The following is a 17,980-nucleotide window of genomic DNA, read 5'->3' as shown; positions in this document are numbered from 1 at the left end:
GCCACAAGAACGTCTGAATCCACAAGCACGAAGATCAGACAAATCCATGTACTTCCCATCATTGCCATGGTGGTACAATGAGTGCAGGGCCAGAGTTCCCTGTAGTAATTATTGTACGAAACTCTATGTATAACACCACGGCGCCACTCGATTTTAAGGCGCGCAGTTTCCGCGACGCTCCGACGCCATTCATATTAAACTTACATCGCTGTGCCGTTGTTCTCCGACGTGGGCGGCGTTCGCACATTAGAACAGTTAGAACTGCCGGAATTGTTTACTAGTAAAAAAAACGGCATTTGTCTGGCGGATTCATGGGCGCGTTCGGGGGACAGTGGAACACTTCTGCGAAAACGGGCGAGTTCTTGGCAGGAACGTTGCACTCATCGCGCATGGTCTGCGGCTGCTTTGCACACACTGCGTAACAGTGCGCCAGGAAAAAGATCTGGAAGTCTGTGAATGCTTCCAGATGAGGCACCTTGAAGTCGTCCAGAGCTCGAAAGTCAACCGCCACGGCCGCCGAGAAGCCCTCGTAAGCAATCTCCAGCCCGGGCATCACGGGCAGCGCGCGCATCGGGCGCCACAGCGAGCTGTTCGAGCCGGAGTGGACGTTGCAGTTAGCCTTGATCTCGTGCACTGCTGCCGCCTCTGCTCCGAGCCACAGTCGGTGCTTGCCCAAGTCGTCCACATTTACGCCGACATCGTCGAATGTTCTGGCCATCTGTCGAGCCGCGAATGAGCCTAGGCCACCGTATTTCATCGCCAGCGTCGCCTCCTTGTAGTACATCGGCGGGCTCAGGTTCACTAACGCGAGCATCATCAAGTTTGGCAGGTAGAGGTAACGCTCGCGGCCGAACCTGGGAAACATGCGAACGCTGTACACGTCCGCGAAGTATTTGTGCTTGCGTAGCGCCCGGTAGATCTCGGATGTTTTCACTAGATTCGTCATGAAGGTTTTGCCGCGCATTTCGGGAAAGACGGCGTACAGCCTATCGCGTTTCTTAGCGTCGAAGAAGCTGTCCCCTGGCAGTATGGTGCGGGTCATCTTGTCCAGCTTCGAGAAGACCATCTGCTTGCTATCGTGGTCCATCCAGCTGAGCTTGTTTACTAGGCGCTTCGTCTGCCCGTTGATTCGATGCAAGAAACTGGCGATGTGAAGGCGGTTCTCCGTCGTGCCGAAGCGCTTGGTTAGCGTCGTCGCCCAGCCGAGCAGCCCTAGACGAGATTCGACGTATTCCATGCAGCCGCGCTCCTTCATCTGTGTCAGGTTCTTGTAGATGCCGCCGAATCTTAGCGAAGGTTCCCCGTATACAGCCCAGAGGTGCGTCTGAATGAACATCCATGAGAGCCCGATGATCAGCTTGTCGTGGTCCATGCCTTTCAGTAGCTTGTCGATGCTCTCCAATATTTTGCAATCCTCGACAATCACGGTGTCCCCGCCGGTCCATACGAACTCCCTGTCGTGCTTCCTCAGAAGAGCGAGCCACGAGCCCACCGGAACAGACGGTGTCTTGTAGTCCAGGGCGGTGACTTCGAACCATTCTTGCCGAGGAGCGTCGTATAGGAACTCGAGCTTCGCGTTGACAAAGGCAGTCTCGATGCCAAGGAGGTCAGCTGCTCCCACGCCAGATTGCGCACTGTTGGTGTTGAGGACTTGGTAGTAAGCTGTCACGTAATCCTCGTATGTTTCGACCGTCCTGACACCGCGCAACTTCTCCTCCCACACGGCATCCAGGCGACCGCGGGAGACGAGCAGCGCGGTGGAATTCCTTACGGTAACGGTGCCGAGGTCAAAAAGGAAGTTCATTTCCCAGTTCAGCGCCAGGTTCACCATGATGTCGAGCGGGTGCGTTTCGCCGCTGGTCTTTTGCTCGGGCCAGGGCAGGCCCAAGGAGTGCCGGAGATCCGCGAATTCCTTCAGGTTCTCTTGCGCCGACTTACCGGCCATGGTGCAACTCTCGAAGAACTGCGTCGCCTTGCTGCGATACATCAGGTCGGCTTTAGCTTCCCCGATCGCCAGATCCAAGGCGGCAGCCACCATGCGCGACTCGGTCGTCTCTCGTCGCTTGGGGTCGCTCCATCCGCCGCACACGAACGCGTGGAAGTCTTGGCACGGGTCGACCGACCAGTTGACGGCCGCGCGTAGCTCTCGGCCAAAGGCAGCGCAGTCGTCGCTCTTGCACGTGTCCACGCGCCTTTGGGGTTTTTCCAGGTAGATCATGTAGATGAATGCCGCGATCGCGGCTATCAAGAGGGCCAGCGCTGGGACGACCACCAGCATGATCACCTTGCCGCGGTGCATGGCCTTTTCTTGAGCTTTCTCATTCGCTTCGACGTACTGCGAGAGAGGATTACATATTTAAACCATAGCTCTAGGAATGTAACACGTCAGACGCCATGCTCCACAGTAATTTGAGAGTCTCTTTGGCTTGGCATTAGCGCGTGGTGGGACAAAGTCCTCAAACAACGTCACATCCATAGGCCGTTACGAAAAACAAACAATGAGCGTTGCATTTGAACGTCGTTAATGTTACCCACTCTATTCAGCGAGAACAAGGGATACAGGGTGGACTTTTGGCAAAATAAGCCTCCAAAGGCAGCGTTGCAAGACGAAAGCCCTGTGCGACGCTGCACAGTCGAGCTCCAGTGAAGCAGTTCGCTCAAATATAAAAGGCCTCAGCACCCAACGTGCGCTCCTCGTTCTTTACTCGAAACGCTTTTCCACCAAAGATGTATTTCCGGCTCTTGTAGAACTTCTTAAAAACTCTTCTAAAGCTTTCTCAAAAACTGTGCGCCAACCCCATCAGCTTTTGCGCATGCTCCGTTAAATTTTAGACGGCGTGCAAAGAAGCCCCCGCGGTAACAAGTGCACACTTAGAGACACTTCAAAACGTAGATTCAAAATAAGAGGGTATCCCATATACGTATGCCAAGCTTCAACGAGAAATACAAAATCGCTCATTGAGAGTAAGAATTCCCACAAGGGACGTAATGGCTGCGACGTCAGCATGCGTATTACCGTGCTCCCAATTCACCTGAAACTTTGAATTTTAACCCAGTCCCATATGTTTTCATGGGAGAGCATGAAATTGTCCATTGATGATAAAAGCTGGTGTCTCTTGTCTGGACAAGCGAAAGTTGGTACCTATTCGCAACTCCAGCAATTCATGCGACATCTAGCGGCAGTAGGGAGAAACGCCATACAGAGGTCCAGTCGCCGTGTGTGCCGTAGAGGCTGCTGTCGCGGACGGAAGAATGGAGCTGCTAGCAAAGAAAAAGCGAACGGCCAAGCAGTTCTGCTGTATTCCTCAGTGCGTGTCAGAGAGATGGAAGGACAGTGATATTTCCGTTCACGCATTTCCCTCCGAGTCGAAAGGCTGAAGCTGCAGAACCAAGTGAATCGCTAACCTCCGCATCGGCAAGGCTGTGGCGCTGACAATGACTGTTTGCTCACGGCATTTTGCACGGGATAATTTCTCCTTACCAGGTGAGACACTGTTGTGAACTCGAACCTAATGCATGACCATTGTGCATGGCCCTTATACATATCGCTGTGTCACCTTATGTAAACACGTTTCACATTGCGAGGACTGGCGATTGGGCTATGCATTATTTGCTGCGTATGTTAGCCGCAACGCGAAATTCGAGCACAGGTTCGAGACCTGTTACAGCGGTTTCTGCGAGGAACGTCACCTCTGCACTCGTTGGCTACACCCGGCTGTAACTCGGGAGGCTTTTGATGCCCAGCACGTCTTGCGCAACTTATACGGGCGTCTGAGATTCAAACGCTTACGAATGATGTACTAGCAAGTTCGGGAAGTGTTGAGTATAAACGTGCCACGTATGTGGCATGCTAAAGCGGAATAAATATCGTGCGTGGCGCGGATGAACTTGCAGCACAGGCGCACTGCACACGGGCAGTTCCCAGCGCGACTGATTACGAATTTACCACTTGCACTTGAGAAAAATCTCCGACGCTCTCAAGAGTGCCCATATGACACTGGTATTTCGCACCGACGGCGAGCCTATCACGTTCATTGCAGAAGTTTGCCACTTACGCGACAGCCACGTGTCAATTTTACACCCGTTTGCTAGTTGCGAGTAAAATTTACGGCGTCCGCCGTCTACTGACGTGCCCCATATATATGTGCAGTATTAGCACCTAAACTTGCTTTATCTGTATTATTAAATCATCCCCAAGTCAGTGGCAAAGCTACTCCAGTCGTTTGGTGGTGTTTGCACCTATGTACTTTGTGTTATGAGCAGCTTTTAACTACATTTTGCAGATTTTACATTCGGTGCATAGCCTTGCACACTCAAAACGTGCTTCATTTCCTTGCAAATGCTTTTTTATAAATATTGTGACCTTGTTTCTGAGGTAAAAAAAAATTCTGGGTGCAGCCCATATTAAGGCACAATAAAGCATAAACAATTCATTAATTTTTTCAGATGTAGCATGTCAAAGACGGCGGCTGAAAAAAATGCAATACCAACTGAAAACCTGCCAAGGACGTCATGTTATGATGAGAACAAGGATGCTCATACGGAAGAGCTTTCACTGGCAAGACTTCGCCGACGTGCGTATCGGTCAGCCAGAGTAAGGTAATTTGACTGCATGGTGCAGCACTTATATGCTTACAGTACATGCACCAGGGCTACAAGCATGCAATAAATGTCAACACCTTTTAATGCATTACAGAATGAATCAAGCAAAGAAACTGCTGCCTCCCCATTAGAAGCAAAGGTGTTGCCCCATGCACCTGTCAGCACGACCACCATGGTAAATTGGCTGCCTGCAACTTGTGCACACATTGCTTCACCACTAATTCCTTGGGATTAACTTCTGACATTGCAGAACGATCTCCCATCCCATGGCAGCAACAGCATGGACCAAATAAGTGACAAAGGAATTATGGTAATTTCTTTTTGTATATATATATGTGTTGTCGTAGCTGTCTTTACCTAGACGGTGGCATGCTTTCTGGATTTACATCATAAAAGCGTTGTAGAACGTGGTGTGTGATGGGTGCACATTAACTGCAACTTGTGCACACATTGCTTAACCACTGGTTCCTTGAACTGAACTCTATCTGACATTGCAGGACGATTTCCCATCCCCTAACAGCATGGACCAAATCCTTGCAAACACCATAAGTGACAAGGACATAGCAAATATGGCAATTTATTTTTTCTATATATTTGTGATGTGGTAGGTGTCTTTACCTAGCCGGCAGCATGTTTTCTGGATTAACTTCGTGAAAGGATTGTGGTGTGTGATGGGTGCAAATTAACTGATGCAAGAACCCTGGCTTTCCAACTTCCGACATTGAATTTAACACATTGACGTGCATTATTGGGATGACAAAAAAGAAGCTGCATCTCGCGTCAGATATGTCAGACATTCTAACTCTTGCTTTTGTGTTGTGACAGGAATGTGCTTGCCAACCTGGCCCCCGGACATTAATGGCAGAGTACTCAAGAGAAGAAAAAGACATGGCAAATATCCTATTAGAAATGGCTTCAGGGACAAGGCTTACAGAAAGCAAGGCTGTCCAAGTGACATCAGGTATTTTTCCACAGAAGTTTGTGAACACGATAAATAGTAGCAACGTAAATACGTTCACAGGCCTGCCATCATTCGATGTTCTGAATGCTCGTGTGACGTGCTACACAAAAATTCATCCACTTTCAGGACGGCACCAGTTATGTGTAAAAACAATTGCATTGACATTGGTGAAATTGAAGCATAATATTTCCACTGCATTCTTGAGTCACCTTTTTAACTGTTCTCTAACTACGTGTAGCAACATAATTGAAGAGACTGCTCAGTTGATGTTTGAAATTTTAAAGTAACTGTGGCTGTCCCACCAAAAGATGTTGAACATTTGCCTGTCTGTTTTAAACATTTCAGTGCGTGTCGTAAATTGCACCGTAATTCTTATTAGCCAGCCCTACTGTTTGCGATGTGCATTACAGACCTACCCCTTCTATAAGAAAGGTTTCACGGTTAAATATATGGTGACTGTTACACCAAGTGGTCTTAGTGCCCACATAAGCCAAGGATATTGAGGCCGCACCTCAGACAAGGCCCTATTTGAGCAAAGCTGCCTCATCAAGCAACTAGACCCGATATCAGATGACATAATGGTGGACCGTGGCTTTCTTATTGATGACATTTGTGCGGACAACTTAATTGAGTTAATCAGGCCTCCATTCAGAAAACAAAAGCAGATGTGAAAGGGTGATTCACTTAGGACACAAAAGATAGCATCAGCAAGAGTTTATGTAGAGCGTGCTATACAGCGAATGAAAATATTCAGTGTTGTAAACAAGAATCCCATGGAGCATAGTGGGATTACTTGACGACATTGTCATAATAGCTGCAGGCATCACAAACCTTTCATCACCGATTTTAGCAACACATCGATTTTTGTGAGTCCTGCATCAATACATTTCCCAAACGTATTATGTGCATCGTAAAAGTGGTTCGTGCTTTCCATGCAAGGAAGTTTTAAAAACTTTACAGAAGTGGAAGCGCCATGTTCCTTACCAGCAGAGGTGAAGCCAGCGCTTGCCCTTATTTTACATTTCAAATAGACCTTCGCTGGATTGTCCTCTTACAGATCAAGTGGTTTGGCTCATGTAATGTAATTGCGTGGTTAATTAGAAACTAAAAGCAGGTTGTTCCTGTCAAATTATCTTGCTCTGAGTATTGATTACGTTATTTCTGAAACAATTTACCAAGAATTTCAGGCTTCATCTTAAAACCAGTAACACTAAGAAACACGTCAGCCAGTCTCTGTATGGCAAAATAAGTCACGTTAATGGGGTTGAGACACCACATTTTTGGCTTTTTGGCTTATGCGTTCTTTGTTTCAAACGTTTCTTATTGCTCCAGGAAGCATGGTGCACACTCGAATACTCTTATATTCTCAGTAAATAAGTTAATATCGCATTATTAATGTGAACGATTTTCAGTTTCGGTTTGTGGGCGCAGAGTTGGACAGTGATGTCAATGCCTAAGAAGCTTGGTCACGTGGGCCCACCAAGCTGTGACGCACACACTGCTGCATCGTCTGGTCTCGCACACACATTCTGTACCAGTGCAAGCAAACAAAACCACCCCGACAGTTGCCTTGGCTAGCTGCGGCAGCTCCAATTATGACTCTACGACTGACGCGGCTGATCGCCCTCTGGACTCGAGCCTCTTTAGGCTTGCCCGGTGCTGTGGGTCACCACTCTAATGCACGTCACTCTAATGTGGTATGACGTCACTAAAACTTTCGTTGTGCTTTCAATACAGTGACATCGGTGTCAATCGCGGTAGCGATGGGTTTCGATCACGAGAACGAGCATTTAGGCACTCTTTGGAAGAGAATTAAAATATACTTTATACTTTTCTGTGTCCAGCACTTCATTTCGAGTGTCTTTGCATACAGAGAAAGCCTACAGTATGCTTTTTACAGCCTCAAAATTTGGTGTCTCAACCCCTTTAAACTAGTGGGAAGTGTGAGGAAAGCACTTCTTTTCCTTCATTGAAAAGTAATATTTTATAGTGCCCCTCCTAAAATGGTGGTGTTGGTTCACTTTGGGCACATAAATTCCCCTCCAACAATTTTTTATATTCCTTGTTTCCATTATATTCCATTGTTTCCATTATTATATTCCATTTACATGTGCATTCCTTACTATAGCCTGTCCTAATGTCTTGTTTGCTTTTTTTTTTACATCTCCACAATCTTGTGTATTGTTGCAGCCCATTTGAACTTAACACGTGTTGCTACATTGCCTGAGTTTTTCTTTGTTAGGAAAACTTAATTTGCATGGCCTCGTAAGGGCCCCTCACCAGACCCTATTGCAAATTTCGGTTATACACTGGTATATGCAAGGTGTCGTCTAGAAAGCCTTTTTTTCGAAGATTTTCAAATTAATTCACCCGATGTCACTTGGACAACCTTGGTTTCTGTAAGCCAAGTACCTGAAGCCATTCCTAACAGAAAATTTGCCACATATTGTGAATTGGAAGAACCTGTCCTGTTACCATCCTGCCAGAAGGCAAGCGTTACTACCAGCAGATATTTTGTCTCTGCCTCGACTAGGGTGCGCAAGTGTTCTTTCCCTGCCTTCTCCAATACCAAAGCGAAGAGACCATGTCACGTGAACGTGTCGTACCCCGCATTTTTTTCTTCACAATTCCAGTGGCACGTTTGCGTATTCGGCATTAGGTGATCCACCTGAAGTCATGTGCCATGGCTGGCGACATTGCAAGTAGCCTGTATTGCATACAGGCATTTGTGCGTGTGACCTTGGCTCCGTCAAAGCGTGGCGGCCTTCAGAGTAAGGGCATGCGGTCTTCTATTTGGAAATCCAGCATTTTTTATGCTACTCAGCCATTTCATAATTTTCAGACACGATCGTAGCCATGTGATCTACATGCTGCACTTGTTTGCATTGGCCAAACCTGCAGACTTCAACTTCAACGCACTTTTTGTAAATTAGCAATTCACATTCTTTTGCAACTTGCATTCTTCATTGCAGTGCTGATTTACGCTACGCATTCTGATGCAAGTTTTCATCTTATGGTATTCCGAGATATTTGCAGTTCACTTATGATCTGTGTGCATAGAGTTGTGGTTATTCATCAATGGCTGTTTGTTGTCCCTTGCCTTACTTGTATTTTTTTCACAAAATAAACCACTTGCACTCAATTTTTTGTTCACTGTACTCAGTGTCAAGGTGGTTGCCTCATAAGTTTTACTCAAGCCCATTTTTGTTGCACTTTTTAGCATATGAGGGCATATCTTGCCAAACAGAACATGAGAATTTGAGAATTAACATGGAACAGTGTCAAACCTGCATACGAAGAGTATTTAAAAAGTTTGGCCACCAGAGTTGAGTACCCTGAAAGAATGGTTTGATTCAAATGACCCCAGCTGGTATATGTACCATAATTTATGCTTCTTCCCAATTTGTTGAATACAGTGCAAATGGCTGTCCTGGGAAGCATAACTAAACCACCAGTAATCAAGATGGGGAGACACTTGTGCAGACTTAACATCAGTGAATGGATAATTATTGATCTCCAGAGAGCATATAGAGCTGTCCTTACTATCAGCATATCAATAAATGAAATGTGACATAAAAGTTTAACATGCACTTAAAGCACTTAACAAACACTTAAAGGGGCACTGAAACACTTCTGACTGATCATAGTGACCTCACTACAAAAGGACATCGCCTGCTGCAAAAATTTTTCGAATCATTGAAGTGTAAGCGGAATTAGTAGTTATTGCACCGATGCATTGCTTTCTCCTTTCGTCTCAGCTAGTGTGCTGGAAGCTACACGGTGCATGGCAAGGTAGCAAGGTCCTGCTCAAGTTTCTTTTTTTTTGACACATTGCTACTTGTGGTTCAGGCACGCGTGGCACTCTCTAAACGCGAGATGGACGCCTGGAACTACACCACAGAGACCAATCAATACACGCGGCTGTCTGATCGTCCTGCGAACAGGGCTTGTGGTGGTCGTGGTATCTATATTATGCAGCATGCCAGTTGCAGGGCCCCTTTAAGAAGGGCACAAACAAAGACAACAAAAGTTGGGTTCATGAGTTCTGCCTGAGTCGCCACTGATATCACGCGGTTGCTCGTGCACAACTTGTGAAACAATAACGTATGAGCCATAGGAAACGAACAGTCATGTCGGCAAAAAATAAAAAAAGAACAACAGGATATGTATTGTGATAGGTAATCTCAAGCGCCACAGCACAAGGTGAAGCTAAGTTGCAGTTTGGCACATAATATGATCTTTTCTGCTTACAACGGTGCACGCACATGAACATTTCATTTTTATACAATCTTTGCAATATGAACAGCATTGAAACGCAATATAGAGATGAAACATTAAAGGGACTGACAACTACACCAAATGTGCCAGGATAAGGTGCCAGGAGAAACAGCCCAGATGCGCTTTCACTTTTGCGACAATCCAGCAGTGCACGAGCACTTTGCCTCCACGATCGATGGGTCCCGGAATGCGTCGGTGATTCTCACCACAATCTCGTGCGGGTCCGCTGTCACGCCGGAGGTTTGCACACACTGTACTTCTACTTGATTACTCACTGTACCACTGGTACCGACTAAAATGAGCTGCTCGGCGTCTACTACCCGTTCTCTCTCCAAAAAACAGCGCGAATTAACATCGCACTGCAAGAAGCTTAATATTTTCACCAAGAACAGCGTACACGGGGACCTCCGTAAAGCCGCCATACTGCACAGTGTAGCCAGACCGGGCCAGGCTTCGCAGCGCCCCATAATGTTGATTTGAGTTGCGAATATTCCCATTGACTGCGGCGCCAGGTCACGAGCACGCCTCGACGGAGCACAGAGACCGAAAGGGAACACCTGCTGCTGCCATAGCACGCCAGGTGTTGCGAGAGGGGGAGGGCATTGTTGTGACGCCACGTCATGCTCGCTTTCGGAAGCCTGTGTCATCCGCGCGTTCATTGCCCGCGCAAGCTCCCATCTACGTTCTAACTGCGCCTCGGTAAGGTCAAATCAAAACGTGCCAAGGCTCCTAGCTAGTGGGACTGTACACTCTGCTTTAGGAGGTCATGCTAACTGGACCAAAATTTCTATTGCCAAGCCCGGCGTGCTGAAAGCGGCGACGTCAAAATCACCGCGGCTTACTCGGGAACATCCCGAGTAGATTCTATGGCCGTCAGGCACGGACCGAAGTGCACCGGCCTTGTGCCATCTAGGAAGCGTTTTCCAAGCGTCTCAACACGCTCGCTTGCCCGCGAGCTGTTCATAACTCGAAGGACCTCTCAGCTGCGTTCAACTGGATAATGCTTTCGCATGCACATCTCATAAAGAGTGCGTAGGTGTCCTGGGTCATAAGAAGTGCGTAGGCGTCCCTAGGTGACCATACTTCAACGAAGCTTTGTCTGCATAAAGCGATTAGTCATTAAACGACAAATGTTTTATTTTCCCGGCAAACATTAAGCAGAAATCAAATTAGGACTTGTTTGATAACTTTGTGCGTTGTCCACGGAGAAAGCTTTGAAATATGCTGCTAAGGAGCAGAGCTTTATTACTGCAGAGCTCAATACATTCTGAAGCTGTTCCAAATATTCTTAATCCGAAGCATTCTTTGCGTCATTCTTGGCACTTTGCGATAGGTAGGTTTCTTTCTCGCCTCGTTTTAATAAAAGCACAATTATGTGTGATAGACGGTGGGATTTAACTTCTGCCGCGGAGCATAGCAGCCACGTGCTCTAACCACTATACAACGATCACTTTTTCTTTCTTTTCGTTCTTTGTTGCCTGTTTCTGCAACGTCACAAACAAAAAATAAAAATATTTACAACATTCCCATTGTCCGCGTTAAAAGAACACCAGTGCATCTGGCGCCAATGCGTACATTCTAAAAGAGTTTTATGTGTAAGTGGAGCTCTACATGGGCTAACCAGTCTGGGACACTTCTCTTTATATATATTTTTTTGTTCTTCAACAAAACGTGTCACACTCTCAAGTATTGACGCGCCGAACAGGCATCCACATCGGCGTGCACAACTGCCATCCTGCACCTGCATATGCTATGGAGTACAATCAGCATGATTAGATCAATTGGTGGCCCGTCCTTACTTTCTACAGGGAGATACCGAATGCCCGGGGGATCCGAGAGTAATCTTTTTTACTGGTACACCGCAGAAGGTCCCCTAGAAACACGGCGTCTCAGCACCCGAGGAACACATGATCTGTCGTTTCCTCTTTTCTACATATTATGCAGTGCGTTCCCCATGACACGTATATGCCCTTTTCTGCCAGCCAAGGTTTGACCCAGCAAGCGTACATGTATGTAGTTGGGAAAAAAATGCTTTCATTCTTGCAGGTACCGTCATTTTATTTACCCTCTTTAGTACATCTTTCTCTCGTCCTACAGGGTACTTTGACCTATTCAAAGGTACAAGAAGTATAACATCACACAGGGCCTTGTAAAACCTCTTTCATGTCACAGCAGCCAAATATTCAAGCAGAAAACCGAGCAGACAGGCTAGAACTACTTCTTTTAAAAAGTCATGTACGCTTCCTGCCAAATTATTCGCGGATACGACAATGTACGGCAGTGGATTGCACAGACGAAGCTGCCACATTGTGCGTAAGAAAGGGTCTTTTGCAGGGTCTCTTACGTAAGGACAAAAAACGGTTTCTTATCTGGCGCAAAGAGAGGTTTGTTCGACTTGTTCTAACACGGGGAAATTTCTGGATGTTAAGCCTCGAGCATTGAAGAGCCTGTAGCACGTACCATGTTTTACTGACCGGAAACAAGTCACCGGCACTTTCTCTGGAAAATATTGACCGTTTGCAACCATTGAATTCTCATGTTCTACCGTGTGATTCAGTCCACTGTTCTTGCCAGTGCGTTCATTGTCCTTGTAGTATTGCAAGGGTGCCCCTAGATATTACACCGGTGTGTTAACAAAATTGATGTAACCGAAAATATCTAGCATCCCAAGCCAGTCACCATGCCAGAACCCCAGGCATTTTCCCCAATTCACCGCACTTCCGCTTAACGAACAATTTTTTTAACCTTTTCCACAGCATGCACAATGCTGTCATACCCTGGACAAATGACATTGCTATCTTTCTACGCGCTATATCACGATCGCACGCATAATTCTCTAGTTCCAAAGACGGCCAGCTTTCTGAAACACTCAGCGCGTTCGCCACGTGCCGCTTCCTTGCCTTCTTTCCTTGTGACAACTCGCGCATTCAGGGCCGCGTTAGGCTGCAGTATATCCCAGACCTAGGCGCTTTCCTCAGCACTTCCTTGGTAGCAGTTTGCGCTACTTTAGAAAGTGCGGCGTTGTGCCGACTTCAAGTTCGCCCAAGTTTTTCATGTTTTAACGCTTATTCGCCGGAGTATAAATGCCATCGTCGTTTTAACATACGCCACATGACATAGCCATAGGTACGTACCAGTGTGCGTCACGTAGCTGCTTATGACGTCTCAAACCGTATTTATCTCGCTTACGCTCGTCCGCTACCCACGCATAACCCAAGCAATCGCCATGTCGTAAGCTCACGCCGAACGGCCGGCACAGATGTGACCACGCTGCCGTACGACGGTCTTCGACCTTGCCGACGCCGCGCTGCTGGCGTCACACACACGTGCGCCCGCGACCCACAACACGCAACTCCTCAGTTTTCACAAACACAACACGTTGGTTCATCTGGCGACTGTGTGCGGAATCCCAAACAATACTGGATAGTCGGGTACGTACAAAATGCTTCGCATAACATGGACTCCCACAGTGCGCGCAAATTCGTCCTGGTCCGGGGTCCGAACCAGGACGAATTTTTCTTCAACTGTTAGGCTTTCTCTCTGAGAAACCTGTATGGGTCTCCTTTGTAACTTAATGCTACGATTCGGGGGAGGGGGGGGGGGGCAACTTTTCTCTTTCATGTACTTTCCTCTACCTTGCGGGCTTCCGCAGAACTTATTTGTCATATCGTGCAAGCGACGGTGGTCTGCTCCAGACCAACTTCAGTTACAATTCGCTCCATGGAGAAACAAGACGTGTGTCGAGTGAACTCCTAAATTGCCCCTTGCAATGTAGTGAATGCGGTTTAAATCATGGATCCGGGACCTCAAACAGATGCGACGTAATGCAAACGCATTTGTCTCGCGTTTACCGTTTAATCGCCACTGAATTTAATAGATTCCTTGTTGCCTTCTCGTATTTCCAATTACAACATACTTGGTTTGACCTCTTCTTCCATACCCTGTCCAGCGAAAGAGAGAAAACGTTATTTAATAGTGGCTAGGTATCCAGAGGCCCCCAGTCCAGAGCCTTGCTGCTGGGTTCACAACTTTAAAATACATATATTCGTGCAAAACGAGAGGAAAGGGGGTTAACCGAGGGTCCCGATTTCATTAGTCATATCATAAGAAGCCAACAAACATTGACACCAAGGACAACATAGGGGAAATTACTTGTACTTAATAAATGAAATAAAGAAACGAAGAATTAATGGAAAATAAAGTGGATGAAAAAACAACTTGCCGCAGGTGGGAACCGAACCCACAACCTTCGCATTTCGCGTGCGATGCTCTACCAATTGAGCTACCGCGGCGCTGTTTTCCCATCCACTTTCTTGGGTATTTATGTGTCCTAGTAGAACACTGGGAGTGTTAGCCAGCGCCACCACACACAGACCTTGGCGGCGGACGTGGGACGTCCTTTTTTGCCGCAGGCGTCACGAGAACGTGATCTTTTTCGGTGAAGGCAACTGGTCAATAAACCCACAAATGCTACCTGAAGGCATCAATGTAGCCGGATTCGAGACCCTCGAGGGTCTCGAATCCGGCTACATTGATGCCTTCAGGTAGCATATGTGGGTCCTTCAGGTAGCATATATAAGTTGTTTTTTCATCCACTTTATTTTCCATTAATTCTTCGTTTCTTTATTTCATTTATTAAGCACAAGTAATTTCCCCTATGTTGTCCTTGGTGTCAATGTTTGTTGGCTTCTTATGATATGACATATATTCGTGCAGTCTTACACTTTGTGTCATCCAGGTTCCTGAGCCATTACATGAAATCATTTTTGCTCTGTGCTTCTCTCTACGTTGAGAACAAGCGCAGCACCAGTGCGCTTTCGGCACCTGGGCGCGAAAGCGCCACCGACGGCTAGCTCATAATCTCTAAGGCAATGCGCTGGGAACTGCATCAGGTTCGCTGACGACTAGGTGCGCCTGGGGTCTTCTGTTGTTATTTAAGGACTGTTAATAAAATGAGACACAGATAATTACCAGTCCAGCATCTTTCCCAAGACCGCTTCCCTATAGTATGCGCTACTGATTTGTAACTTCTTCAGCCAAAGCCATATTGTGCTCGATTTTAAGCAATGTGGAGCATGCGTTCTCTAGGGCCGCATGTGGATGACAAGTGACCTTCAGGTCACCGGCCTCGATGAGCGCCACAAAAACGCACCTGTCCTTTCGTGCTGACGGTTCTCTTCCGCGCCACCTGCGATGATGTGCCACTGGAGGACCATTTTGGTAAATTGAAGAAGGCGCCCATAGGGTTAGAGATCTGAAAAGTAGGAATTAAATCAAATCGCAGCTTATTCAGCGTGAAGAGATCAAAGTTTAGAGGTACCACACAAGTCGAAACGGAACGGTATGACGACGTCTATGGCCCGTGTGGCATCTTTTTTTTAAGCAGTACAGATTGTGATCTATCGAAGTCCCACAAAAGGAGCCTGGTGAGACGGACATCATATGCAAGCACAACCGTACGCAAATAAAAAGAAACGGCATTGATACATTCGAGGAAACGAAAAGATACGATTGAACGAGAAATGTGCAGGACGTGGCCGTGTGTTTAACCCTTTAGGCCCTGTTTTTTGTTTTCCTTTAGGCAGAGATTATTTCTTCCTTGATATATTTAGTGTTAAAGTGTCTTCAGAAGCATGGTACACAAATGAAAATTTTTATTTTACAATATTTAACAAAATTACGGATATGGTATCAAATGGCGTCACCAGGGCTCAAACGTGCTGAATAAACACGTGATGTAGTGTGAAAAATGTACAACTTTCTTGTACAATATATTGTAGGGAGTGAGAAGTTGGATTTTATTTCCGTCAGAAACTATGTTCGCTCTTGTAGTGTTCAAATAAGAAAATGTAATTATAAAAATGAAAAGCTTCTTCGTTGCATCCTTCGTCGAGAGCAGGACGGCGGCCATAAAGTTGAGGCAATCAGTCTCGGAATATTTCACACTCGGAAACAGGGGTACTCCCCAAGGGGCAGTTATCTCACCCCTTCTGTTTAATATAGCAATGCGCAAGTAGTCGGAAAGCCTTGCAGCAATTCCTTACGTAGGTCATGCATTATATGCTGACGATATTACAATCTGGTGTCCTGGAGGATCGGAGGCTGCGGTCGAACAAGCTCTACAGGAGGCTCTGGATGTTACAGAGTCTTTCTTGAAAGGTACGGGACTGGCACTCTCGCCTGGAAAGTCAGAACTCCTGCTGTACAGACAGGCTAGACGAGGTGCTAGGGGACTCACCCCACTCGATCAGGTGCCCATTAGCGTTCGTACCAGAGATGGGCACACCATCCCGAGAGTAGACTCCACCAAAATACTAGGGCTTTCAATAAACTCAAAGGGATGCAACGCTAAGACTATAGCCCAACTCACCACGAAAACTGAAAACATTATTAGATTAATTAAGAGAGTATCCAACAAGAAAGGTGGCATAGGCGAGGATATACTCCTTAGGGCTCACCATGCTTTCCTCATCAGCCATGTCATTTACATAGTCGCGGCCCTCAATTGGACGAAAACAGAAATGGAGAAATTAGATACGCTTATGCGCAATAGTATCAAAAGGGTGATCGGCGTGCCAATCACGGCTAGCACAGAGAAACTCATGACATTGGAAGTACACAACACAACTTCGGAATTAATAGAAGCACAAAGATCAGCACAAACTATTAGATTATCAAACTCCAAAGCAGGCAGAAGACTTCTGGATGCGGCAGGCCTCCGTCCTAGCTTCAATCAGGGAAATATCACGCAACTTGATATTCAGACAAGGAACTCCTTTATTGTAGACCCTTTTCCAAGAAATGTCCACCCCCAACACAATAAAGGTCGAAGGTTAGCGAGGGCTAGAACTTTCTTAAACAACATATCCGGAACGGAGACCTTTGTTGACGCGGCGCGACACGCCAGTGCCAACAAGTTCTCCGTAGCCATACTCGATGACAGGGGAGAACTCCTCTCGGCAGCCTCGCTGAAAACCTGCTCGGTCGATGTGGCGGAACAGGCTCCTATAGCTCTCGGATTACTGGACTCAAAACGCACTACGGTGTACACGGACTCCCGAGCAGCCGTTAGAGCGTTCGCATCGGGATTGATAGCCAAAGAAGCAGCCAGGATTCTAAACGGCAAACACCCCTCTGACATTGTTCACCACATAGTCTGGTTCCCAGCTCACATGGGACCAGACGTATTACCGGGTCACCTGAACCCCAATGAGATAGCCCCCGACAGTGCGCGAGGTTTCGTATGCCTCGACGGGATGGTGTCTCGGGAGAGTTCGGGAGAGCTCGTCCACAGTGATCCATTGGTTACTTTTCATGATCCCCTCTCATTACAGAGGGAATAGGCAGAGTTTTCCTTTTCCCCATCACAAGCTCAACAGGCCACAAGCTAGCACGCTTCGCATGCTCCAGACGGGGTCTTACCCCTCTAGGGGCTTTTTAAACATCCTCCACCCGGACATCGATCCACTCTGCCCAGATTGTGGCACTGAATTTAGCTCATTAAATCACATGCTCTGGCAGTGCCCTGTGTTAGAGGATTTTAATACAGAAGAAGACTGGAAGAAGGCCATCCCAGACCTGAGACAGGACGTCCAGCTCCTGGCTGTCCAGAGGGCCCGTGAACGAGCGGAGAGGCATGGCCTCTCTGTTCCTACATGGGACTAGCCAACGGCTGGGTAGGGACCTGCAGGCCCCCGCTCAGCTCCTCAGGACCCCAATAAAGTCGTTTGCTGCTGCTGCTGCTGCTTATCACAGGTGATCAGACATCCTGACCCAGTCCCGGTTCGCTCTGAGTTCTTGGTATTAGTAGGCTAAGCTACTCAAAGCAATCTTCAGTTTCTTTTACACCTAGCGAACAGGTTAGGCATACCAGTCAAATGAGTCTCCTTTGTTTTTATTGATAAAATATCTGCATGCACCGGACGTCCTATGGTGTTTTATCACATTTTAACCTAAATAACAGTTCTTAACGGGTAAATACACAAAACTCAACAAAAATTCCCCGTATGCTTCTATAAAACGCCTCTGCATACGTGCCAAAGAAAACAATTCGAATACTCTCAATCTCAATTTTACAACCACTGAGCCCTGATGGCGTCAAATTCGTACAACGCCAAATGAGCTATTACAGGAGTCGCG

General features: G+C 46.9%; 1 protein-coding gene across 1 annotated transcript in view; it reads right to left on the bottom strand.

Annotated features, from left to right (window-relative positions):
• Nucleotides 1-277: 277 nt before the first annotated feature.
• LOC142588626 (neprilysin-1-like) overlaps nt 278-17,980 on the bottom strand; it is a 46,827-nt gene continuing 29,124 nt past the window's right edge. The window contains exons 6-7 of the mRNA XM_075700458.1: nt 14,994-15,095; nt 278-2,335 (exon numbers count right to left, since the gene is read on the bottom strand). Coding sequence (XP_075556573.1) covers nt 278-2,335; nt 14,994-15,095 — 2,160 coding nt within the window. The remainder of the gene's footprint in view (nt 2,336-14,993; nt 15,096-17,980) is intronic.

Source organism: Dermacentor variabilis, chromosome 7 (genome assembly GCF_050947875.1).
Source record: "Dermacentor variabilis isolate Ectoservices chromosome 7, ASM5094787v1, whole genome shotgun sequence".
Taxonomy (NCBI): domain Eukaryota; kingdom Metazoa; phylum Arthropoda; class Arachnida; order Ixodida; family Ixodidae; genus Dermacentor; species Dermacentor variabilis.
The sequence above is the reverse complement of the archived record's forward strand: the minus strand, read 5'-3'. Positions and strand labels throughout refer to the sequence as shown.